The 25,854-nt window shown below is 51.6% G+C and overlaps 2 protein-coding genes across 8 annotated transcripts in view; one reads left to right on the top strand and one right to left on the bottom strand.

Moving 5' to 3' along the window:
- Nucleotides 1-20,622, top strand: part of Bicdl1 (BICD family like cargo adaptor 1) — an 83,186-nt gene extending 62,564 nt beyond the window's left edge. For 2 of the 6 annotated variants that reach the window (XM_029477602.1, XM_029477601.1), the window contains 6 exons: nucleotides 4,202-4,381; nucleotides 5,153-5,371; nucleotides 6,574-6,717; nucleotides 12,540-12,670; nucleotides 16,584-16,704; nucleotides 19,033-20,622. In XM_029477602.1, coding sequence (XP_029333462.1) covers nucleotides 4,202-4,381; nucleotides 5,153-5,371; nucleotides 6,574-6,717; nucleotides 12,540-12,670; nucleotides 16,584-16,704; nucleotides 19,033-19,197 — 960 coding nt within the window. In that variant the 3' untranslated portion in view covers nucleotides 19,198-20,622. Of the gene's footprint in view, nucleotides 1-4,201; nucleotides 4,382-5,152; nucleotides 5,372-6,573; nucleotides 6,718-12,539; nucleotides 12,671-16,583; nucleotides 16,705-17,283; nucleotides 17,909-19,032 lie in introns of those variants that run through there. The other 4 variants (XM_029477603.1, XM_029477604.1, XM_021163032.2 and 1 more) reach the window with 4 other exon arrangements.
- A 799-nt stretch (nucleotides 20,623-21,421) lies between these two features.
- Nucleotides 21,422-25,854, bottom strand: part of Rab35 (RAB35, member RAS oncogene family) — a 15,085-nt gene continuing 10,652 nt past the window's right edge. The window contains exons 4-6 of one of the 2 annotated variants that reach the window (XM_021162508.2): nucleotides 24,910-25,034; nucleotides 24,703-24,827; nucleotides 21,422-22,952 (exon numbers count right to left, since the gene is read on the bottom strand). In XM_021162508.2, the coding sequence (XP_021018167.1) occupies nucleotides 22,824-22,952; nucleotides 24,703-24,827; nucleotides 24,910-25,034 (379 nt within the window). In that variant the 3' untranslated portion in view covers nucleotides 21,422-22,823. The remainder of the gene's footprint in view (nucleotides 22,953-24,702; nucleotides 24,828-24,909; nucleotides 25,035-25,854) is intronic. The other variant, XM_021162509.2, reaches the window with a different exon arrangement.

Raw genomic sequence — 25,854 nt, 5'->3', positions numbered from 1 at the left:
TTTATCCTCACCTTTCCTACTTCTGTCTGTGCCTTCTGTTTATGTAAAAGCTCCTTGTCACTAGTTACTAGTGTCCTCCAGAAAGCCGTCACCAAGATGGCCTTAAATGACAGGAAAAAATCCAGCTGACCCAGGTGGACTTGCACAGTCCTACCCCAGCTTTGTAAAGTGTTGAGTCAGTGGCCTTGGAATGTGTTTAATCCCTTGATTTTAAATCCTCAGATAAGGGCGGGTGGGAGGCTGAGCTGGCAAGGCAAAGGCCTCCATCAGCAGGAGGGCCCCTTTGATCTGCTTCACTGGTGACTGGTCCTGCTGTCTGCCAAACTTTTTTTTCTAGGGGGGGGGGGATAGGGCGGGGAGGGTTGTGTGTAGGTGCACAGCCACAGTGCACATTGTCAGGTCAGAGGAGAGTTACTGACACTTCTCAACTCCCAACACGTGGATCTCAGGATGAAACGCAGGTCGTCAGGCTTGGGGGCCTATGCTCCCTGAGCCAGTCCTCCCACCCTAAAACAGATTTTTAAGGCGCTGGTGGAGTTCAGCTGTGGTCGTTGTTTTTGTTCTGAGGCCTTATCATAGGCATTAAAGCTCACTGCTCGCTTCATAACAAGCGTTTGGTTTGAGATGGGGTCTAAGGTTAGTGCTACGTAGCTTAGAACTTGATGTGCTGGCCTTGGACTCACAGCAGGCCTCCTGTCTCTGCCTCAGTAAAGAAATCAGTTGTCAGTCTAAGGGGCACTCAGCCCCTTACAGAAGTGTGTAGGAGCTGACCCTGGCAAACGGGTGGCTTCATCAGCAGAGAGCAGCCCCACTCACCGTGGGGGACTCATAGAGCACATGTCCTGGGGACTAGACTTTGCCCTGACTCTGATCATGTGTAGTTCCCTCACACCATCTCAGCACTCCCATGTCAAGAGAATGCCCTCCTCACACTACGCTTCAGCGCTGTGAACTCAGACTTTCCATAGTGTACTAATAAAAAGGCATTTCGTGCCATCCCTTTCCGTACATAGAAATACACTGCCAGCTTTCTTATACAAAGATACTGTTTTCTTCTGCTTCTCTGTTTGAAGCAGAGTTCCTGTCTAGCCCTGGCTGTCCTAGAATTAGCTCTGGAGACCAGGGTGACCTGGAACTTCAGAGACCCGCCTGCCTCTGCCTCCTGAGTGACTGAGGGGTTAGTGGTATATGCAGCCATGCCCATACAGATACTATTTTTACATTACAGCATATCTGCAGTTGCCAGACTCTTCCTTGATTTGATTTGATTTTTCTGCACATTTGTCCAGGTGGTGAATCAGTCACTGACCAGAGAATGAGGCCCCTCCTGGCCTTTTGTTCTCTTGCTGTTACAGTTAATTACATATCTTTGAGTGTGCATGAGTAATTGAACTAATTGCGTCCAGTGTGTGAGAACTGTGAGACTGTCTCCTGCTGAGATGTATGTTTCCTGGACAATAATTTGTAAGGCATTTGGTACTTAACGTACTGCTTGTAACTGTGCCAAATGCTTCCTAGGAAAGTCTCTTTATTCCCTGTAACCCTGGCTTTCTTTGTTTTCTTTTCCTTCCAAGTTTTCCCAAAACTGGGGCTGGAGGAGGTCCCACTGTAGTAGCAGGTGTTGCTGACCCAGGGACAGGCAAGCGGCTTGCCAGGTCTTCTTGTCTTCCTGGCAGCAGTTGGGCTCCAGCCCTTTCTAGTTAGGGCTCATTCAGGCCACTAGCCAGCCAGTCTCTGGCAGTGGTGGGCTGAAGATGAGGCTCCAGGCAGCTAGGGAATTGGCTCCACGGCTCTGAAGCACTGACTCCTTTCATGAGGAGTTGCCACCACCCACCCAGAGCCCCTGCATCTGCAGGAGGCACGGCAGCTTAGTGAAAAGTCTGAGGAGAGCAGCACAGTCCACTCCTCAGTGCTGGGCTTGATCCCTAGGCCTTGGACTGTCAAGGTGCCCCTCCAGCACCGAGCTGTGTTTCCAGCCAACCCAAGTCTGGGAAATGTCCGTGTTGTACGCCACTACAGCCAGCTGTTTGCTCTTCTTAATGAAACAGAGATGGCTCCAGAAAGACCATTTTCTAAAAGAATAAATTTAAATCTCAGGAAATTCTTCACCCACACTAACCTCTAGGGAGAAAACTCTGTGTGTTTGCTGCTCTGTATACCAGACACTATAGGAGATCTGTGGGAATCTGTGGGGCTCTAGCCCAGCTGCAGTGGCCACGGAGTTACACTGGGAGAGGAGAGTTGGAAGGAGGCAGCCACTGCTCTCTTCCGCAGCTGCCGCTACTTTATAATTGCAATGAGACTACAGTTACAGTGAGACTACGAAGCAGCCAGGCTGGTGTGAGCAGGGAGAGCTGCAAGTGAGGTGCAGAGCCTAGGAACCAAGGTCAGGGTCACTGGGCAGGAAGTGACCGTGGTGGGCCTGGGGAGAATGTTTCAGGAGAGAATTTTCTTCTCCAGGAAGTGTTACAGCTTTTACATGACAGCAGCTCTCGGATGATCCCTGGTGGAGTAATCCGCACACCTTTACTCCTTCTGGATGGATAGGGTCTTATAAACATTTTGGGGTATGACAGCAGATACTCTGTGGAGGAGCTTGGGGCACTGCCCCTAAGTGATTGATTGTTGTGATCCTTTCCATGGGGTGCTGTGGCAGTGCCCTCAGGGGCCAAAAGAGGGCATCAGATCCCATGGATTAAGAGTTACAAACATCGGGAGGCAGAGGCAGGCGGATTTCTGAGTTCGAGGACAGCCAGGGATATACAGAGAAACCCTGTCTCGAAAAACCAAAAAAAAAAAAAAAAAAAGAGTTACAAACAGTTGTGAGCCGCCATGTGGGTGCTGGGAATCAATCCTGGGTCAGCTGGAAGAATAGCCAGTGTTCTTAACCACTGAGTCATCCAGACCCCTCCACTTTATTGCTTGAGACAGCATCTCTTACTGTCTCATCTCGTTGGGAACGTGCACTTCAGAATGGAGTTGCTGGATCATTGAAGAGTTCATGTTTTAACTTCATTCAGTAAACTGCTAAGGAGGGCTGGCAAGATGACTCAGTTAAAAGCACAGGTCCCGTATGTTTGTCATGGCAAGATCGTATCTGTATCCCACACACACATCATACATAGCACACGGACTTGAACCATAATAATAAAATTTCTTTTTTTCTTTTCTTTTTTTTTTTAAAAAGGAAACTGCTAAGGACTTGGCTAAGTGTAAACCCTCAGCTCTCATTGAGAGTGAGAATTGTAAATGCTCCCATTGTCATCAGAGTTTGTTTGCTGTTTCCAGTGATGGAGTCACTGTGGTCCCCCATTGCTGCTGGGCTTAGTTTTCTGCTTTGATAATGCCCAACCATGCCTGCTGCTGCCTGGCTCTGCATCGAGAGCACCTGTGCCCCACCCCTGTGGGACACTCATCTCCAGCCAGCCTCTCCTATCAGCAGTCCCCCAAGCCAGCGGAAGCCTGCAGCAAAACACAGTGTTTCCCAGGGAAAGTCACCCAAGGCTGCTGCCACTTCAGAGGCTGTCTTAGAACTCGCTATGTAGCCGGGCGTGGTGGCGCACGCCTTTAGTCCCAGCACTCGGGAGGCAGAGGCAGGCGGATTTCTGAGTTCAAGGCCAGCCTGGTCTACAAAGTGAGTGCCAGGACAGCCAGGGCTACACAGAGAAACCCTGTCTCGAAAAAACCAAAAAAAAAAAAAAAAAAAAAAAAAAAAAAAAAAAAAAGAACTCGCTATGTAGACCAGGCTGGCCTTGAACTCACAGAGATCCACCTGCCTCCCAAGTGCTGGGATTAAGGGCCTGTGCCACTATGCCTGGCATAATTTTTTTAAATCAAGATACAAAGCCTCTTATACTTGGTTCATATCTTGAGATTTTTGTTTGGTTTTGTCGTCGCTGCTGTTGAGACAGTGTCTTTCTTTAACTAAGCTGTGTGCCCTCACACAGTCCCTTGAGTCTTTTGAATCCTAGGTTCTTCCATTAACTTTTTCCCAGAGAATTCTCAAGTTCTGGAGTTGTTTATGCTGTTGAGTTTCTCAGAGCTGGGTCTTGCTGACTGGATCCCCCATACAGCCTGCTCCGTGTCCCTCCTGCCTCTGTTTTTCTCTGAGTTGTTGGCCAGTCTAGTGGCAGGGTCCACTTGTGGCCACTGCTTGCCGTGGTATGGCTCAGCAGCCCAGCCTGTGCTTTCTTCCCCACAGCTGCACCAAAGCCAGCTGGAGCTCCAGGAGGTGCGACTGTCCTACCGGCAGCTGCAGGGCAAGGTGGAGGAACTCACGGAGGAGAGGAGTTTGCAGAGCTCGGCCGCAACCAGCACGTCCCTGCTGTCAGAGATCGAGCAGAGCATGGAAGCCGAGGAGCTGGAGCAGGAGAGAGAGCAGGTGCTCATATCCCCACCAGCTGGCAGAAGTGGGCCCTAGGTTCTCTTCACCCTCTTCAGCACCGTGCCGCCCCCCCGGCATGAGTTCCGATGGCCACAGGCTGGAGTGAGACTCGCTCACTGGTCAGCCACTAAAACCTTGAACAGAACAGCCAGACCAGAGAGCTGTGTCCTGCTCAGTCTCTCCCCCTGGGCCTCTGAAGTGATCCAGAGCCATCCCTCCTGTGCCATTTGCTTCTTTATACCTCCATCGCCTCTCCTTCCCACCCAGGCTCTGACTCCAGCCCGTACAGCTACTCATAGGTGACAGAAATACTTTATGTGGCAGATGAGTGGGTTAGAGGGTGAGAGAACAGGGGAAATCAGAATTGGGAATAGCTGGTCACCCGCACAAGGAAGACTGAGGCAGAGCAGTTACGGCAGGCTAGTTCCAGGCCAGCCAGGGCTACGTATGTACATAGTAATCTCAAAAAGAACTGAGCATGGCGGGGGTGGCACATGCCTTTATTTCCAGCGCTCAGGGGCAGAGACGGGCAGATCTCTATATGAGTTCAAGGCCAGCCTGGGCTACACAGAAAAACCCTATCTCAGAAGGAAAAAAAAAAGAAAGTCTAAGATGTACTAGCTCTAAACTATTATTTCTTAAGATATTTTAAAAAACGAAACTCTTGCTTCTAAAAAGCAGATTTCAAGTACCTGTGTTTTGGGCTTAGGTACTAACTGACCGGGGCCTCTCTAGAGTCTGTAGTGATGGTAACATTTTGTGACACAGCTGAGGCTGCAGCTCTGGGAAGCCTACTGCCAGGTTCGCTATCTCTGCTCACACCTCCGAGGGAATGACAGCGCCGACTCAGCCGTATCCACAGACTCCTCCATGGACGAGTCCTCGGAGACCTCGTCGGCCAAAGACGTGCCTGCCGGCAGCCTGCGCACCGCCCTCAACGATCTCAAGAGGCTGATACAGAGCATCGTGGATGGCGTGGAGCCCACGGTAAGGGCCCGCCACAGGGCATGGTCGGCCTGCGTGGGGAACAAGGTGCAGACAGGGCCTCCCTTGTCACTTGTTGCCAGGATTCTGAGCCATTCATTTGAGAGTATTGAGCACCAGGAACCAGGAAGTCAGTCTCCATGGTCCCCTTCCTGCAAGTACAATGAGAGGGGTTTTCAACCTCCCTAACGCTGCAAACCTTTAATACAGCTCCTTATGTTGTAGTGACCCCCAACTGTAAAGTTATTTTCATTGTTCGTTCATGACAGTAACTTTGCTAGTGTTGTGAGTCATGATGTAAGTATTTTTGGAGATAGAGGTTAGCCAAGGAGGTTGCAATCCCTGGTTGAGAACCAGTAGCATTGTGGCATAGCTAGGGGGTAGTTCACCATACAGTTATGCACAGGCACTGGGGGCCTTGAGTTGGAGGGTTTGCTTAGAAACTTAGTTGTCTATGTAAACTCCCAGGCTGTCCCTGTGCGGCTGGTCCTGATGGGGTAAGAGTGAGCGGGCAGAGCGTGAGCACTAAGGCTTGCCAGGTATGACCGCTCACAGCTTTAGTCCTGCACTATGGAGGAAGAGGCAGGCAGGTTACTGTGACTTTGAGGCTAGCCTGGTTTACATAGTGAGTTCCAAGACAACCAGAGCTGCATAGTAAGACCCTGTCTCAAAACAAACAACAACAAAAACCCTAAGGCTTCTTTCTAGCAAAATCAGTACAGAAGGTTGAGGAGGTGAACAAGACCTCAGGTGTGAAGAAGAGGGCTTTTCTTCTGGCTCCCCTCCCGCCCCCGCCTCCCGTGGCCTGGCATGTGCACAGTCTGATGGGTTTCTTCTTGACTTCTCTCCCATCTAACAGACACTTAGGTCTTTGTCATAGTGGAGGCAGTCAGATGAGGGACAGATGTCTCTGTTGGAACAGCCTGGGTTGCTCTGTAGAGTGGATGCTAGGAGGCCAGGTCATTGTGGGGTAAGGAGATGCCAGAGCTTTGTGCCATTCGTAGCACGCAGCTGCTTCTCCCAAAGCTTGGTAAAAACAAGCTCTTATAGGATAAAATTAAACCCAAGTCGCACTTGCCCCGGCCTGTGTCATCCTCCCTGTCGTCTGTCCTTCCTCTTCATCTTTCTGTCCTCTGCATTGTGCCTCCTCCCACTAACTGTCGCTTGCTCCTCCCTCCCCACACCTGCTTACCTCTCTCTGTCAGAGCACCCGGAGGATGGACGATGACTCCTTAGAAGAACAAATAAGGCAGACCAGTGAGGACTCAAGAGCCCTGAGGGAGCTCATGGAGGGAGAGAGGGGTAAACTGAGGCAGAGCCTAGAAGAGCTGCAGCAACTCCACAGTCAGGTGAGCACCCCCATTTCACAGTGCAGAGAGTGTGCACGGGGCCTTTACCTAAAACGCCCACCTGTGTGAGCCGAGGGCACCCAAAGTTGAGGAATTGGGTGCTGACCACTGAAAGCCACAGCTCCCAGGTTGTGTTGTGGAAGTTGTGAAGTGAAGATGTTGGTGTCTTCCCCTCTGGGAGCCTATTTTTCAGCTCTGGAAATTTCTGTTGCCCTTACTGTTCCTTTCTTGTTTGATCATGGCCCCATCTCTCCTATGGACACTGAAGGACATGGATATTCTCATCTGAAAGATGTTAAGAACTTAGAAGTGCCACCCAGAAGCTTGTGAGGTCTGTCCTGAGACAAGCTTCCTCTGGACCAGACTCTTGTGCAGGAGTGAAAACTTGGGGACACCTACAGATAGTCCCACTCACATCCCACCTGTCCTGGGCCACTGCTCCCACCCTTCTATGTGGGATTAACACACAGCTTTCGCCTTGGTAACGTGTTCTTACACGTATGATGCCTTCATTATAAACCTTTGTCTCTTCACTGTCCTCTTAGACGAATATGGGGAGGCCGACCTCCAGCCACAGAGCAAGGATGGAAATTACAGCTGTGGCTTGCTCCTGGTCACATACTGGGGAGTGAGCTAGGTAGCCCAAGGCATGCTCCTGCCTAAAGTCCACGGTCCTCAGAGAGTGATTCAGTCTTAAGGACAGATCTTCTAAACTGAGAGAATAAAATACTTGATCCAGACGTTCTCTTAACAGGTCTAGCTCGGTGGTGGGAGTGTTGACAAGCAACTGCAAGGCCCTGGCTTTAATCTCCAGCACTCCCAAAAGGAAAAGCTTGTATAGAGGTCCTTTGAAGTCTGTGGTACATGCATGTAATCAAAGCCCTTGGGAGGTGAAGGCAGGGGGATTAGGAATTCAAGGTCATCCTTAGGTACAGTGCCAGTTCACACTAGCCTAGGCTACCTGACACCTGTCTCAGTGTTCTTTAGATTAACACTTGTATTGTTGGTAGAGTGGTTTGGAAATGGAGTGTTAACATTTACCAGCCTTGAACTCTTGGGCCCAGTAGATCCTCTTGCCTCAGCCTCCCAAGCCTAGTACTGTGTTCCCACTTACTAAAACAAGTGCTTGCTTATTAAAGTGTTGACAATTTTCTAAAAATTTTACTTTGGCTGCTTTTCTTATCAAAGTGAGGACCTTGTTTCATTGAGAAACACAGTTTAAATACAGGTTCTCTACTACGTAAGTTGATAGCCAGGCATGGTGGGGCGGGCACACTGTTGATCCAACACTCACTCGGGAGGCAGAGGCAGGCAGATCTGTGTGAGTTTAGGGCCAGCCTGGTCTACACAGTGAGTTTCAGGACAGCCAGGGCTGTTACACAGAGAAACCCTGTCTCAAAAAAGAAAGAAAGAAAAGAAAAGGAAACCAAAACAAAAGTTGGTTTGATGTGTGGTTGAGTTCAGTGCCTGTGAGCTCCCTGTCAGAGAGCGCTCTAGGCTGCACTCGTGTTCCACATGAAGTGGAGAGTTGGATGGCTTTTCCAGAGTACTCAAGAGAAGCCCCTCGGCCACACCCACACCCACTGCCATGGTAGTCATGGGGCCACACTAGCACCCGAGGGGGGGTTGGTGCTCAGATGGGATTTCATAGTCCAGGATGACTGAAAACAGCAGCAGACACCTCGTGCGGCACCGTGAACAGTGGTTGGTTCCCATCCGACCACCACTGAGCCTGCTAGTGAGCACATGTCTGGATGGCTGTGGAGCACCTGTAGCCTAGAGAACTGAGATTCCAGGAACAGCTAGCCCATTGCTTCCCACTTGGGGGAGTTCTTTACACCCCTGGAAACTGGGCCGGAAGTCAGTGTGGGCATGCACTCTCAAACACTAACCAGACTGTTAAGTAGAAGACTGCAAATTATTTAAGTGCTAATTATTTGTATGAGACAAAACCTAATAACCGACATGAAGACCTGCCTGGCACCCACCACTCCAGTGTCCTCTGTTCTTACCATCCACCCTGGCATTAATGAGTACAGAGCAAATACCAGCAGATGGTCTGGGTCTTCAGGATTAATTGCAGAATATAAAAGACAAGCACCCAGGAGCTGAAGAGATGGCTCAGCAGTTGAGTACACTTGTTCTTGCAGAGGACCCAGGTTTAGCTTCCAACACCCACATGGTGGGTCACAACCATAACTCCAGTTCCTGACACTCTGTCCTAATCTCCATGGGCCCGTGGCACATACATGGCGCACATACCTACAGCCAGCCACCTCCACATGGTGGCAGTTTTCCTGTAGTGTGGCTTGAGAGCAGGGTACCTCATATGAGTCGTGGGCAGCATCCAAGTCCAGACAGAAGTCATCAGGTCCTGGCCACTGTGTGCTCCTGCACGCTGCCAGCCTCCTCCATCTTTTTTTTTTTTTTTTTTTTTTTTTTTTTTTTTTTTTTTTTTTTTTTTTTTTTTTTTTTTTTTTTTGGTTTTTCGAGACAGGGTTTCTCTGTATAGCCCTGGCTGTCCTGGAACTCACTTTGTAGACCAGGCTGGCCTCAAACTCAGAAATCCGCCTGCCTCTGCCTCCCAAGTGCTAGGATTAAAGGCGTTCGCCACCACCGCCCAGCCCATCTTCCCCCCACCCCCGATGCCCTGAAACAGGGATTCTCTGTAGAGCTCTGGCGGTCCTGGAACTCACTTTGTAGACCAGGTTGGCCTCGAACTCAGAAATCCGCCTGCCTCTGCCTCCCGAGTGCTGGGATTAAAGGCCTTTGTCACACCCGGCTCCAGCCTCCTCCATCTTAACGCCCCTCCTTCTCTGCATGGTCACAGAGGAGCTGAGCACTCACAGGTGTGTCCCCTCCAGCTCCGCCTCTGTCTGGAGGATTCCACCCCCCCCCCCCGACCTGCTCATCCTTCAGTTGCAGAGCAGATTTCACTTCTTCCTTGGTCCTCTCTTGCTCTCCTTCCTGCACCCTCTGCTCTACCTTACCGTGGTGATGGCATTCCCATGTTATCTTCCAGTCGGGCAGACCACAGCCCCCATAATGACCAGTGCAAGTGCTGACTCGGCGTTTTCTCCTGGCTGGCCTAGCACAGGCCACTGGACAAAGCTCGAGCACGGAGACTCAGATGGTGGTGAAAGGAAAGACCAAGTAGCATGGCTTTAAGGGTGGGCTCTTAAGTGCTGTTTAATGATGAGGGCCTCTGTGGGGTGTAATTTGAGTATGTGTATGATAAACCAGATCCACTTGGATGACAGCCGTCAGATCCAGCCTTAGTGAAGAGAGGAAGAGTGCAGCCCACAACCGAGGTTAGAGCTTGCAGGGGGACCTTCATCACATTTAAGCCTCGAGTAAACTCATTGTGGGAGATTTTTTTTTTTCCCTGATTTCCACAGCCCTTCCTAAGCAGTTGACTGTTGGGCTCTAGCTTCTTCAGGTTTTCTAGACCACAGTGGAAAGCTTTTCTGGAGCTTTATTTGACACATATTAGGTTGGTTGGTCCTGTCTAGTGTCATGCCCAGTGTGTGGTTTCAAAACCTGTCTGCTCCTTCCTCAGTTATCCTGAAGCCACACCCACACTCCTTTGATCTGAAGAAGTTTGTCTTTGCCACAGTCTTTCTGGGTCGTGGTACAGGCAATAAGGCTGCAAAAGCTGCTGGTACCTCTCCCCAGTCACCTCTGCCTTGGAGCTAGAAATATGCAAATGAGAGTTTGCTGAAATTCTAAACTGCACGCTCCCAAAGCTTCCTGAGAAAGTTGGAGCATTCTCAGTCTGCAGAGCATCAGGCCCAGGCCCTCATATTCCTTACTGGGCACTCAACGTTTGAGGTTAGGAGAGAGGCTCAATGATTAAGAGTGCTGGCTGCTCTCCCCGAGGACAAGGTTGGATTACCAGCGCCCACATGGCAGCTTGGAACTGTCTGTAACTCCAGTTCCAGGGATCCAGCACCCTTCTGGCCTTAGTGGACACACAGACATATGAGCAGACCCACCGTACACATAAAACTTTCCTGTCTTCCTGCCTCATCATTGGATGGCTTCTGCATTCATGCTAAGTAGCTGCTGGCTCTGTCTGGGACCTTGATCTTCAGTCTAGTCATGGAGTCAGGGTGGCAACTGTTCCCTTAATAGGAGGGAGCAGACCTGTGTGGATGGATCCTCCCTTGGAAAAATGTCAGTGGGTGTGTAATACTTACCAAGAGGGTGTGGTTGGGCATCCCTGTTCATGTCTGATCCTATTAGTCTTTATTGCTTAACACATTTTGAAATCTCTAGAACTGGTTGTGCACAACACATTTGCTTTGTGTAACTTCAGTAAAATGAATGCACTGCATTAAACCCAATAGCTATCAACAGCTGGAACAGCTGGATGGATAACAGGCAGGGCAGGGTCCTGGGATCTCACAGGTCTGCAGCCTGGGGGGGGGGGGGTTTGGCAACTCTAGCTCACACCAGAGTGCAAAAGGAAGTAGATGCCTTCCTTGTGTGGCTTTTCTAGCTTGAGGTCATACTCTGTCCCCCCAGCAGGACATACAGTCAGCGATGTCCCCACATAGTGAAGGTTTGGGTCGGTGACTACCTCAGCATATCAGCTGATCAGTACACGGGTGTTTTAGGAGTAAGTTGCACCTGCAGCCACCCCCTGGGATGTACAGGTGGCAAGGGCATGCTTCCAAGACTGTGCTCTGCTCGCAGTGCTGTGGGGTTGGGTGGAACGCATTGCTACACAGCCACTAGAGCAGCCCTTCGTTGCCAAACAATAACTCCCAGGTTAGTCTGAACAGGTGCCATTTACTGAGGCACGGCCCACAGAGAAGGTAATAGAACCAGACTGACAGAGCATACTGTTGAAATCCCATATGGCTTTGATCTGTGGAGCTGAATGGGGAGATCACACTGGGCCAGAAGTTGAGACCCTGCCTCCAAAACTCTGTTCCACAGCCCTGATGCAGATGGGGGAATCTCTTCACTGTCTGCCTGGAGTGCCTCTCAGCCAGAGCAGGGGTATGATATGCTGAGGACACGGGGGTATCTGGAACCATGGCTACATAGCAGGTTCAGCCTCCCTATATGGAGTGTGTGTGTGTGTGTGTGTGTGTGTGTCTTGTTATCTAACTGCAGGACCAGCCTACTCCCCATACATGCCCCTGAACCTGTGGACACCTTTTTAAAAAATTTTTTTTCAGAGATTTATCCTTAATTTTTTTTTCTTTTTTTTTTTTAAAGATTTATTTATTTATTATATGTAAGTACACTGTAGCTGTCTTCAGACACTCCAGAAGAGGGCACCAGATCTCGTTACAGATGGTTGTGAGCCACCATGTGGTTGCTGGGATTTGAACTCCTGACCTTCGGAAGAGCAGTCGGGTGCTCTTACCCACCGAGCCATCTCACCAGCCCCCTTTATCCTTAATTTTATGTGTATCAGAAGGGGATGTTGGGAACCTTCAAGATAGAGTTAGAGCCACCTGTACTGAGAGTACTGAAAAAAAGCAAAACACAAAACAAAACAAAACAAAACAAAACAAAAAAACCTTGGGTCCTCTGAAAGAGCACACAGTGATCTTCTTAACTGCTGTCCATTTCTCCAGCCCCTCAAGATTGAGGTGGAAGTCAGCAGACAACGTTTTGGAGTCGCTTTTTTCCTCCCATCTTTATTTGGGTTCAGGTTGCTGGGCTTGCATGGAGGGCACCTCTGCCTGCTGATCCATCTTGCTGGACTCTGGGTGCCTTTTCCTTGGAGAAAGCACCCAGGCTGGTGGCAGCAGCAGCAGCAACAGCAGTGTTATCACAGACATCTCTCTTTGATCTGTTGCTAGGTGACACTGCTGAGCGTGGAGATGACCGCACTAAAGGAGGAAAGGGACCGACTCAGAGTGACCTCTGAGGACAAGGAGCCAAAGGAGCAGCTTCAGAAGGCCATCAGGGACCGGGACGAGGCCATTGCCAAGTGAGTGACGTGGATCGTTTACTCTGTGTGTGTGTGTGTGTGTAGGTATTATAGTGTATGTAGTGTATGTATGTGTGGTGAGTGTGGCCCCTGTTTCTGTCCCTGTAGCACTGAGGATACAGGTTTTCCATGAGTGCTGGGATTCAGACTTCAGCCCTCACTGTTCACCAGATGCCTGCCCTTCCATCTCTCTAGCCTCCACTGTTTCCTTTAATAACACTGTGCTACATGCTTGTCTTTAAACTGCTGGTGCCCTCCTGTGATCCCAGCACTCGGGAGGCAGAAGTACCAAGACCTCTGTGAGTTTGAGGCCAGCCAGGGCTACACAGGAAAAATCCTGTCTCAATAAACGAATGAGTGAAGGGAGGGAGGGAGGGAAGGAAAGGAAGGGAAGTTGTGTCATGAGCCTGCCATAATGTGATCTACACAAACAAGAAAGGACTTCAGCATGAGCCAGCCTGCACCACAGACAGAGTTCAAGGCCAGCCTAGGTTCCATAGCAAGACCTTCTCCCCTCCCTCCACCCTGCCCCCCCAAACAAAGGTTAGCTACCTGCTACTCACTCACTTGTTCCCCTGGGGAAGAGCGTGCTAGGGAAGGCTGTCATGTGCCTTGTTGACACGTTTCCTATGAGTGTGTTTGTATATCTTTAATATATTTGTTGCATAGTTGGTTGGTTTTTCTTTCTGTTACTATGGGTGGCGTGTGCTATTCCCTGCTACTAGTGTGGCATAGGCTATCCCCATGTACAGTTTAGCTTCCCAAAGTTATTATTGTGTCAACCACTGCTTTGTTATTTTTGGTTTATTTTTCATTTACTACAGACATGCTCAAGTATACACAAAAGCATCCTAGCAGGAACCCTCATCTGCCGGTCCGTCAGCTTTAGCGAGAGTGTTGTGTGGGTTAGTTGGTCAGATGGGTTTTTTATTTGGTGGTGTGTTTATGCTGAGGGTAAGCCCAGAGCCTCGTGTGTGCCAGGCAGACGCTTTCCCAGTAAACTATACTCCACTGAGAAAACACTATCCAGTCAGTCTTCTTAACCCTCCCCCAGCACATACAAGTTATGTCATAAATGGAAGTTTAGCTGCTTAGAATCTTCTCTGGAGCCTGAGAGTTCACCTGACTGACGTGTTCTGAAAGTCTGTCATACTTGCCACTCCCTTAACTGAGCTGCCCCTGGGAGGCCAGGCTGTCTGGCTGTCTGTACTTCTCACTGGGATGATTTCATACCATTTCAGTGTCCACTGTTCTGTTTTCCCAATAAGCCAGGTCATCTTCTTAAATTGTGTTGTCAGGTCGTCATTGTTGTTGTTGTTAACAGAGAAGAAGTGTGTGAATGCATTTCTTTCCATCGGACAAGTTGGAGGTACACAGGGATAGTTTCCCGTAGCCCCTATTTTGTGAGTTGGTTGCTTTGTTTAGCTCCGCAGCCAAGGCTGGCTTCTGACTAGGGCCAGCCTTCTCCCTGGTCTTAGACGCAGCTACTGAGATCCCAGGCGTGCACTAGCACACCCAACTGACCTAAAAACATTTCCTAGGGCCTCAGTTACTGCCCTCTTCACTGAGAAGGTAAACGGTGCCTCCACAATGGGACGGAAAGGAAGGGAAGCTCTTAAACCCGACTCTGGAGGGCAAGGACTCACGCTCCCTAGTGCGCATGCAGGTCTGAAGAGAGCTGGTCTGAGTGATGCCCTGGGCCTTTAAGCTAGAGCAGTGAGCAGTGTAGCGCGGCAGGTTCTCTGGTCAGACCTCCCATTAGGTCGCCTGTTTCTTCTAGCTCAGTTTCTGGAATTGAGTGCAGTGTATCTCAGTAAGGTCTGTCAGTGTCACTTGCCCCTGTGTGCCATATTCCGTGTGAACATTAAAGCAGTAGCTTTGAAGCGGACATGACCCGTGGTGCTCGGTGCCTGCACATGTTAATCACCGGGGCTCCCACACAGTGGCGTCAGAGTGGCTGGGAGGAGCCGCTGCTTCACCTGTATACTGTAACGGGTCCAGGGAGACCGGCCTCACCAGACTGCACTCGCTCGGAGACCTTAGGTGGTCTTTATCTCACACAATGGGAAAGCCGCTAGCAGTGTATCACCTTACGATTAAAAAGCACTCACTAAAAACAGAAGTTAATCAGGCAGATGAAAAACTTGTACCACTAAAACCATACCAATGTGGGTACCACCAATTGTTCTGGGGCTAGCAATTGGCCTTACAACAAAACAAATCAAAATAGTGACTTCAGGAGTTCTTCTGGGCATTGGAAATATTCTTTTTTTTTTTTAAGATGTATTTTATTTTAATTATATGAGTACACAGTAGCTGTCTTCAGACACACCAGAAGAGGGCATCGGATCCCATTACAGATGGTTGTGAGCCACCATGTGGTTGCTGGGAATTGAACTCAGGACCTCTGGAAGAACAGCCAGTGCTCTTAACTGCTGAGCCATCTCTCCAGCCCCGGAAACACTCTAACACTCTCCTTTTTAAAGACTAGGATTCATGTATGATAAGCGAGTTGTGTGGTATGCATTTGGATCTGGGGTTCCAATTGAAGACTCCCCTTTCCTCCTGCACTGCAGCACTGGCATCTCTAGGCCGTGGCATTAGTCAGCACATTCCGGTAGCTCCGGGCTGCTCGCGGCGCCATCTGCGGGCGGACACTGGTACTTCCTGAGGCTAGAGCCGCTGGGAGCCGCCTGCGGTTTGGGAACTGTCAGGCAAATCGCGTCCATGGCAACCGCTGCCAGGAGGATTTCCGCTGTTCTTTAACAGCCAATGGCTGTGGGCATGACAGAAGCGACCTGCAGTGTCTGCACGCTTGCCCATTGGACAGGCTTGGTCCTATCCCTGTGGCCTGCAGCCGCAGTGGGCGGGGCCGGGACCAGCCCAGAGTTGTCGGGAGCTGCTTCTAGGGCAAAGTGGCTGGTGAATGCAGCACACCGGGTGTGGAGTAGGTGACTAATTGCTGGGTAGAGGGCAAAGCGGGCGGGGAGGAAGTATGGTCTGAGTTCTGTACAAATAAGAATCACCTACTCGTTCCGGCTTTGCTCATTTAGTGTGTCCTGAGAGCAGAAGGGCAGCCACTACAGGCCAGGCCTGCGGCCCTCCACGGGCCTGGCAGGATCTGCTTTCAGGCAGCGGGTGCCGCCTTTGCAGAGGCATCCTCCTCTCACACCCTCTCCACGCGGCCTGCTTTTTGCATTGAGCGGCTAAACTGTAATAACGTTGGGAAGGTGAGCAAAACAGTACCCAAGACACACAAATGGAAAATATTGAAGTAGGAGGGAGAGCTCGTATCAGTGCCATCTCCAGGGATAGCCCCAGTGTGTTATGGTATGTGGCCACACACTGGCAGTTTTATTCTCAAAACCTTGACCTTTTCCTCTCCAGTGCCATCATGGTAAACTGTCAGGAAGTGCCATGTATCTGGGTTTTCACTGGTGCCGTATTGTATTGTCTTTTTAACATTTTTAAACAGTTCCCCAGCTATTGCAAACTAATGTTGCTAAACTATGGCCACCATCCTTTGAACATCTTTATCTTTGGAACAGTTTCTTTAATGGCGGAGTAGCTCGTCCAAAGGACTATCTTTTATAGCAGGAGGAGAAGGTCCCACCCTGTGCTGTGCACAGCCTTGAGTGAGGGCCAGCAAGCAGCGCCTTTGTTGAGAGGCCTTTGATCCTCTCTAGGCTCTGTCCTCTTTTACCCCCTCGCTGTGACCTGTTTAGCGATGACAGGTCATCTTTTGTACCTATGGCTTGGTTAGGGAGCAGGAGTTGCAGTCAGTCCTTGAAGAAGCATAGCTCCAGGGACCCTGTGGTGTGGGATCGGCCCTTCCCTTCCCCGAGACTCCAGGTCTCCTAGTGAAGAGGCACAAGGTGCACATGTCCGTGCTCATCGCGGCCCATGTTTGCAGGAAGAACGCTGTGGAGCTGGAACTCGCCAAGTGCAAGATGGATATGATGTCTCTGAACAGCCAGCTACTGGATGCCATTCAGCAAAAACTGAACCTCTCTCAGCAGCTGGAGGCTTGGCAGGTAAGCAAGCGCCCAGGGCTGGGGGAGGGGGGCGCCCACTCAGAACCTGCATGTATCAATAAGGAGCCCCTGGGCCCCAGGCCCCAGGAAGACAGAAAGCCCAGGCAGCCTCTGGGAGGGATGTACCTCCACCAGATGTGGAGTAGGCCCCACTCAGCTGGTCATTCTGTTTGTTTTAAAGTGATGTGGTTCAGCCCAGTGGTCCCCACAGGTGCTGCCCTAGGCCTTCTCAAAGGTCTGTGGCTTCTTCATCCAAGGGCGCTGTTCAGGCATGGGTCAGTGCAGCTATCTCTATGCAGCTATCTCTAAGACCCCATTTTCAGGGTCTCCCAACTCCCTACTGCTAAGGTCATGACTCGGGGATGAGGGTGAGATAGGCTGATTCAAAATAATGGGTCTAGTGGTTAATGTCTTTCTCCAAGAGACTGTAACCTACTAGATAGTAGTCACCTGTGACTTAGGTGAGCCCCGCAGTGACCGACAGAACAGCAGTGTCCATTACATCGTGGCCCCGTGGGGCCGGCAGCAGCCAGCACCATGGCTCACCAAGGCTGTTCTCTTCTCTCCTCCTGGCTACAGTTTGCGTCCTCGGGGCTCTTTACTATCTGGCTGCTTTGGTTTCTGATCTAGTGGCCTTTCTCAGTTCCTGTGCCAACAGCTTTAGTTGTACACCCCTCCTGCCTTTGAGGTGAGATTGAGCCTTGTGTCCATCCGTCTGTTGTCCTCTGCCATCTGTCCCACATCTGCCATCTCCCCATGGCCCACTGTGTTGTGTGCCGGAGCCTGGCCTCATCTCTGTGCCATCAAGTCCCAGTCTCCTCCTTCTGTCACTGCAGCACGGCAGACCAATGCCGCCCTGTCATAGATGGGTTTGCACGGCTGGATAGCAGCAGGCGGGGATCAGGACCAGTTCGTGCACTGTGCACGTGTAAAGTTCCAAGGAGATGTATTCCCTGGGAGTCCATTGGTGGATTCAGTTATTTAAGTAGAAGAGTGCAGTTGTAGCGACTGTGACAGAAAACATGGCGGCATCGAGAGGACTTCTTCTAAAGCTCTGTGTTTTCCCTTTGGTGTTGAACAACATATTTTATGGACCTTGTCCTAAGTGCCACAGAGCAGTCAGTGTGCTGAGAATCTGCACTGGGGCTCAAGAAGTAGGAGCCGTGTGCTGGCAGAAATGACACAGGGTCTAACATGAGAGGCAAGTGGAGAATGGAGCTGGCAGGGGAAGGAGGAGGAGGAGGAAGAAGGGGAGGAGGAAGAAGAAGGGGAGGTAGAAGGGGAGGAGGAGGAGGAGGAATAGGGGAACAAGCTGTGTGCTCCCCACCTGGGGAGGGGTCAGGAAGATCCTCTGGTTTCATTTAGAGACCTTCAAATACGCCCACAGAGCAAGGCCTGAGTGCAGCTGAGGTAAGAGGCATCCAGGGTCTGCCCTCCTTCAGCTCACGAGTGCCTACTGAGCCACACAGCCCAACCTTTCCATGCTGCAGTGAGCCCACCCTAACCTGGCCTCACCCACCATGTGCTTGGACTCCAGCAACCGAGTCCCTGTGGGTTTGTTAGGGCCTTTTTGTCAGAGCATCACACAGCTCCCACTGGGCTAAAAGCTGGAGGTGGTGGTGGTTGCATACTGGTGGTAATTACCAGGGCTCCTTGCAGACGGTAGTGGCAGAGCCCATTGTCAGGTAGCTACCTCTAGTCAGTCCAGTGATGAGGGAACTGTCCTCGGCTGCTCCTCTGTGAGCTGCCTTCTGTGAGGGTGCTTTTTCTAGGCAACCAGGTCAGGTCAGGTCCTCACCCCCTAATAGACTGAAATTGGAACAAGATAGCATCTCAAAATGGCACTGCTCGTAGCTTTAGCCGTGGGAAGCTGGCCACAGGGGTCATCGCAAGCATACAGTGTCTGTCCAGTGTGGGGGCATGCCGGCTTAGCCTCAGAGTGATTTGAAGGGGGAAATTAGGACACAAACAATCTTGGGCAGGCCATTGGGCTACAGAGCTCACAAGCCAAGGTCACTCTGGGCTGAGGGTGGGGTGGCAAGCCAGACGGCAGGCACCCAGGCAGCCCCATAAGCTAGTATGGGGCTCACGGTTATGTAGGCCTAATGGCATTGCATCGGGATGGATGACATGGGCCCTGAGGCTGCGCACTAGCTACATGGCATCATGTGTCCTGGCGTGGTGTCAACATTCACCACTTTCTCAGCAAACGACAGTGCTTCTTCATCTCATCCCTCATCTTCACCTGTCCACATCTGTCACCTCCCTGTCCAGCCCCACGACCAGGGAAGAGCAGCTGCTTACCCCTCCCCTTCTCCCTCTCTGCAGGATGACATGCACAGGGTCATTGACAGGCAGCTGATGGACACTCACCTGAAGGAACAGAGCCGGCCTGCTGCTGCTGCCTTCCCTAGGGGCCACGGCGTAGGGCGGGGGCAGGAACCCAGCACCGCAGACGGCAAACGGCTCTTCTCCTTCTTCAGGAAGATTTAGGTGGGGATGAGTCTGGCCATTGAGAAGGGGGGACTAGCGACAGTCTAAAAAGGGTTCCCTCTTAGCTGGAGCCAGGCAGCCACATTGCCTGCCCACCTGCCCTGGAGCCCAGTTAGCTCCAGAGAGCTCACTCCCTATGTCAATGTAATGGAGACAGAGGTAGGGGGCCTGCCTTGTCCTCTGAAGGCTGCCCCTCACCAAGGGACAGGAATGAACCTGTCCCCACTGCCCAAGCCAAGCCTCAGCCTGGGCTTTCCCAGGATCCTGTTAGTGAGCAGGGCTCAGCCACTCAGACCCAGCTGACCACAGTCCACCCTAAAGGCTCTGCTGCCTCCTTGGAATTTGAACATGGGGAAGAGATTAGGGCCTCCTGTGCATGCCTCAGGAGGCCTGAGCCTCCACTCGAGCCCCAGCTACCAGCCTGGAGTAGGGGAGGCACGGCCCCTCGGCCCCTCACCCGTGTGCATGCACCTCTGCTGGAGCCCTGCACAGCAGGAGGCCCAGCCTGTGGCTGTGAGGCCTAAGAACCGGGTGTACAAGCTGTGTTGAGGCCATCCTGTACCCCAGGGAAGGCCATCTTCTGGCTGCCACCACTCCTCAGCTTCCTCCAGTGCAGTCCTTATCCCTAGGGAGGCCTGGGCCGGGTAGCATTCCCATTGCCCCTGTAGGCTTTAGCCTCCAGACTTCCCCCCTCATGGGACAGGACTTGTCTTCCACAGCACCCTCCCACCTCAGATGCAACTTCTTGGCCAACCCGAGCAAGTTGAGGCCACAAGAGCGGCCTGAGGGGCCTGGCTCTCCCACCCTCACACTGAAGGCAGCGTGGGTGCCACAGGGTGGATGGGGTGAGGCTGCTGGGAGCCTCCAGATACTGCCCACCAGGCCTCTAAGGGACAAAGCCCTAAGCCTGCTGCTTCTGCTCCTTCTGCAGCAGCCCCCTCCCCATCTCTGCTGAGGCCCCAGCCCAGAGGCTGTGGGTCCGGCCTGCAGCTGCTCACCACTTTCTGAGCCTCCTGCCCTCCACGGGAAAAGCACAGCAGGGCTGAGCGGAAAGAATGTACTTATAGATATGTACATACCACAGTGCTGTAATTTTGTATGTAGCAATTGTGTAAATACACGTATGGATTTTATAATACACACATATAAATCTATAAAGGCATATTTTTAGAAAAACAGCGCACCACTGCTTCTTTTGAAAATAGTCTGAATAAGAATAAAATGAATTTCTACAGACCTTGTGCCTCAGTTCCTGGGTATGTGGAGGGCTGTTTGCTATGAATGTGCCTTAGGATGCGTCAAAGCCACCACTAGCTGTTGGTGTAGAGGGCCAGGGCCAGCCCCAGAAGGGCGACTTGTAAAAGTGACAGTGTCATCCCACATCCTTCAGCCTGGCAGACACTTCAGCCCAGCCTGAAGAGCTCACTGCAGGTACAAGCTGCATCCTTCTGGGGTGTGCAGGGGAAACGAGCAGCCTCTGGCGTCTTCCCACACGTGCTCTGGGCCCACGGGAAGCGCCACCCTGAACCACTGGATCACAGAGAACAGACTTGGCCCCTGACAGTGTCCCAGGGCCTTCTATGGGCACCTGCGCAGCACCTGAGGACAAGCGCTGGACCAAGAGCAGAAGGAGTTGGGTACCCAGAGCACAGGGGAGGGAGAGCAGACAGACCCTGGGAGGAAATTTGGCAGCTTGAACCTTTATTTTTAGTATTTTTTTTAAAAAGCATAATTAGAAACTTTCAATACAGAAATAGTCCTAGCAAACCATTTAAAAGTTGGTTGTTTGACAGGAGTTTCACATCGGGCCCACCAGGACACCTGATTCTCCCACCCTTACCTCCACCCAACCCCACTCATGCATGTAACACTGTGGGACAGGCACACTGTTGTCACCAAAATCACCCACCACCCGGGCCTTAACAGGCTGGTGCCAGAAGCCATCCAACTTGGGGTGATGCTCAGAGATCACCCTTTTATTGCTTGAATTGGCAAACACTCCCATCCTGGCTTCCCATGTGTTCAGAAGCATGTCATGTGCCCAGAACAACAGGCCCTGGGTCAGCCAAGGCAGGCCTGCAGACAGTCTCTGCCTCAACTCCCAGCTCACCGGAGCTATGTAGAGTCACCTAATGCTTGACACTGAAGCGTCTTCCCCAAACCCAGCCTGATGCTCAAACACAGAACCGCAGCTTTTGACAATTCGGACAAGTGGAGAGACAGGTGAGAAGAAAGCCCCAGTTTTATTGATTGAAAACCCATCCACAGTGTTAACATGGAAAATCTGCAGTATTCTGTGATGATTGTCCAGTCAGGACTGTGCCTGGAAATCGCCTAGGAAAGAAAATCTAAAACACATTGTGTGTCCAAATCAGTTCTTCTGAGTTATGTGATCCTTCAGGGGAAAGGAGACCAAGTGTGGGGAAGGGGGTGGGGTAACCAAATGCTGATCACTCTGGTGGGTGGCTAGGTGAATACTGGCTGCCCCCACCCCACTGCCACTTCTTCCCAGTGGCTAGGAAATCTTCCTACCACCTTCATACTAAAAACACATCTGTCAGTAATGCAAAAGCCACCAGTCGGTCCCAGCTTGAGGTGCCTTCCCAGAGCCCAGCAACCCCTGACTCTGTCTGGCACAGGCGCCTGGTGCTACATTACAGACTTTCTCCAGCGGGAGGCCCTCGAGCACACAGGTATGAGAGTGCAAAGCCAGCCTTTCCCATGGAAGGGAGAGCGCCTAGCCCTGCACTCAACAGAAGCCACANACCTTTTCTAAAAATACTGAGCCCGACGTGGAACAGTCATATCTTTTGCTATTGAGCCAATCAGATCTCAAGGAAATAATTGTGAGGAACTTAGTTCATTTGATTTGGCTTCATTGGTTGTATTTGTTAAAATGCTCCCCCTTGCGAGCTCCGTCTCTTTACAGATGTCCCACTACCTTTCTGCNGGAACTGAAACATGTTGGGTAAGTGAGAAGCCATGGCTCTCCTGGGTTTGTAGCAGAGGCATCTAGAAGGCAGAATGAGAAACCTGTTGTCCAAAAGGGCAGGACTGAGTTCCTCTGTGGAAGGAACTGAAGGCCTAGGGGCCAGCAGAGGACAGGGCCTGTGTGGAGCCAGGTTCCCAGCTCCCAGAGCAGCTGTAGGGTAGGAGCCATGTGGAGTGCACTCCATGGGCCAGGGATGGATGGCCAAAGACTCAGCTAGGACACGAGGTTGGCTCCTCAGGAAGCTGCCGTCGAGCTGGGATGGAGGGCTGGGGAGGGTCTGTTGCAGCAGGTTGGCAGGAAGGAGCCAAAAGCCAGAGCAGGCTGAGGGTGTGCAGCTGGTTAATGCAATATACACTATGTACAAACTGGTTAATCAGTCCACTCAGCTGGCAGCGTCCTCACCAGGTCCAGGCGCCTCGGCAGGGAAGAGGGCACCGTGGGGAAGGGCGGGCTCGTCCAACACCTTCTTGGCACTCAAGGGGAAAAGGGGAGGAAGTGCCGATGGCGCCTCCAGATACAAAAAACGTGGAGAGAATTCTTTAAATAACGGCACTAAACTGAGACTGTCCCCCGAGAGCCTCCGAGGCCTCAGGCTGGGAGGGATGCAGTGCAGTCTCTGCAGTGGGCTGGGGCATTAGCAGCAGCGTTTCTTTCGTTTACTGTTTTTGGTGAGCTTCACCACATCGTTCTGTTGCTGCTGCTGCTGTTTCGCCAAGTTGTCTTTCTTTGCTCGCAGAACCAGCTCTGTGATACAGTTGAACATCTGGAGAGATAACAGGGCAAGGCTGACCCCGCAGGCTAGCACAGCCACCTCCCCAGGACATTTCTATTTCTCTGTGAACTGCATGTATGTCCTCAAGACCTTAGTGTGTGCATGCACACGTGTTGCAGGGTGTTTTGCCATGACTCTGTAGCCCAGCCTAGTCTTAAACTCACAATCCTCCTCCTGCCTCTGCAGTACTAGGGCTACAGGTGTGAACTGTGTGCCCTCAAAACACATTCTACTATAGGGGTCCTCGCCTTAACCAGCACTGAGACCCTTGAAAACAGTTCCTCCTCATGTCCTGGTGACCCCCAACTACAAAATTATTTTGTTGTTACATAATAACTAGTTTTGCTACTATTATGAATCAATGTAAATATCTGATATGTGACCCCTGTGAAAGGGTCATTCAACCCCAAACCTGCAGGTTGAGACCTGCTGCTCTAGGCAGAGGGAGTGGTGTTAAAGGCTGAAAGCCTGTAGCTGTCTTGGGGAGTCCACCTCTTACAGGTTCGATAGGCCCCTGGAACTGGAGTCACAGCCAGGTGTGAGCTGCCTGGCAGGGGCACTGGGAACGGAGCTCAGGTGCTCTGCAAGAGTGGCACAACCAAGCCAGCTCCCCATCTCCCCAGCCCTTTTTAATACAGTTAGAAGCTTTCAACTAGAACCTTCTGGCAAGACAAAGGGATGTCGCTCTGCATGTAGACAGAGGAAAGTCACTGTCTGTCCACTTGTCACCACCTCCCTGCAGTGGGGCCAGACACTGCCTAAACCTTTCCCTGACTACCCAGTGTCCTAGTTAGAGGAGCCAACAAGCCACAGGCCCACTCTGCCCCAAAAGGCAGGAGCAGCTGCAGCTGTGGAAACAGAAAAGCTGAACTAAGAGCTCAGACGTCCTTGGACCCAGAGAGATGACCGAGGGCTCAGAAGCTTGTATGTGCCCTTTGACAGGGGGAGCACAGCAGGGCATCTGACAAGCACCCCTCTCCAGCTCCATGGTCTCTGATGCCCTCTTGTAGCTTCTGCATGTGCACAAGTGCGTCCACATACACACATGCACACAAGGTTTTGTAAAGAGGGTTGCGCTAACAGCTCCACCTATTTAGCAAGCATGCTGTATAGAGTACTCAGCACGCCTCAGCTCACTTGATCCTCCCTGTGTACACATGAGCAAAGAAATCTCACAGAGGGAGGTTGGTCCTGGCCTGGCTCTGTGGAGCCCACCTTCCCTAGCACCTCTAGACTCCTCTCTAGGGCCAGGGAATGGGCCACGTGGGGCCTGTGGCAAAAGCTCTAGCTTTTCTCCCTTCAGAGTCACAGCCTGGAGGGAGGCACAAACCAAAACCCCAGGAACTTCTCAGCAGGCACCCTTTGCACGCTGGAGGCCAGGAAAGGGAGTGACCAAGAGGGGCAGGGAAGAGGTAGTAGTGATGGACTCAAGGAAGGGCCAATAGGAAGCAGCTGGAAAAGAGACTGCGTGGCTTTGGGATGGCAAAGGCCGGGCCATGACTCCACCTCTCACTCGTATTCAGTAAGAGGAACTTCCGTTTTCCTCTAGGAAAATCCACCCCAGAGGACGGCTGAGCTAAGACCTGCCCAGCAGACAGGGCTGCCCAGTAAGGCAGCCAACAAACAGTGTGCACTACATACCCATGGGTCACATGGGGGCCTGGAGCGGGAGAAGCCTGAGGTGGAGAACAGAGCCCTGGGTTCTCCCCTGCCCTCTGCCCAGGGCTCAGCCGGAGCTTACCTCCTCCACATTGACGTTCTCCTTGGCACTGGTCTCAAAGAGCTGGATCCCCATCTGCCCGGCAAATTTGTAGGCATCTTCTGTCTCTACCACTTTCCGCTCAGGGTCATCATTCTTATTGCCCACTTTAAGACAAAGCAGAGTCACCCGCCCGCAAGAACTCGAGTGCAGGTCCCCTGCCCTCCCCGCCCTCGGGCCCAGCCTCACCTAATATTCGGCACACATCGTCACAGTTCTGGTTGATTTCATGAAGCCATCGCTTGACATTGACGAAGGACTCGGCACTAGTGACATCGTAAACCACAATGACCCCATGGGTCCCCCGATAATACCTGTAGGGCCAAGATGTTCATTAGGGCTTTGGCCTGGGACAGAGCTGCTTCCCTGGGCCCTGCCTGCTGCAGGACAGTGGCTGGGGAAGGTGCGGGTGCCCAGGCCCAGCCCAAGCCCTGCACCAAGCCTTGACCACCAGCAGGACAGGCTGCCCCAGCCCCACTGGCTTCTCAGGCCTGTCCCTGGCAGCTAACAGTCCAGGGTGGACTGGGCCTGAAGAGTCACCCTGCTGACTCAGGGCGCCATAAGCTGGAAACTTCTTTCAAGTTCTCCTTTTATTTTTAGAATTCAGGCGGCTTCTGTGTTTGACATCATGTTATCACCATCCTTGTTTAAATGTTCAAACTTTCTTTCCAATCTCAGTAGTAAAATGCCATCCCAGGAGGCTGCACCTACACAGAGCCATGGCAAAACGCTCCCCTTTCCCCGTGGGCAGTGACACTTTTCTTCCCGCTTTTGGCAGATTGTGCCAGTGAGGGAGACCATGGCAGCTACACAGGCCTCCAGCGGATGTAGGAGAGACCCAACTAACCCTGCAGACCCAAGCCAGCCAGAAGGTCTGGAAGTAGCTGGCTGCCATCACTGCTCTCTGAACATCTGCTACCCAGAAAGGCAGACAGCACCAACCCTGCAGCACAGGGCCTTAGGCCTCGGAGCGCCAGAGGCCAAGCAGCATCCTTGGCCCCACTCTAACCCCAAGACTGTCCCTCCGAGCCTTGTCTCTAAAGCTACCTATTCTTGACCACTAAGGTTTTTTGTTGTTTTGTTTTTGTTTTGTTTTGTTTTTTGAGACAGGGTTTCTCTGTGTAGCCCTGGCTG

Source organism: Mus caroli, chromosome 5 (genome assembly GCF_900094665.2).
Source record: "Mus caroli chromosome 5, CAROLI_EIJ_v1.1, whole genome shotgun sequence".
Taxonomy (NCBI): Eukaryota; Metazoa; Chordata; class Mammalia; order Rodentia; family Muridae; genus Mus; species Mus caroli.
The sequence above is the reverse complement of the archived record's forward strand: the minus strand, read 5'-3'. Positions and strand labels throughout refer to the sequence as shown.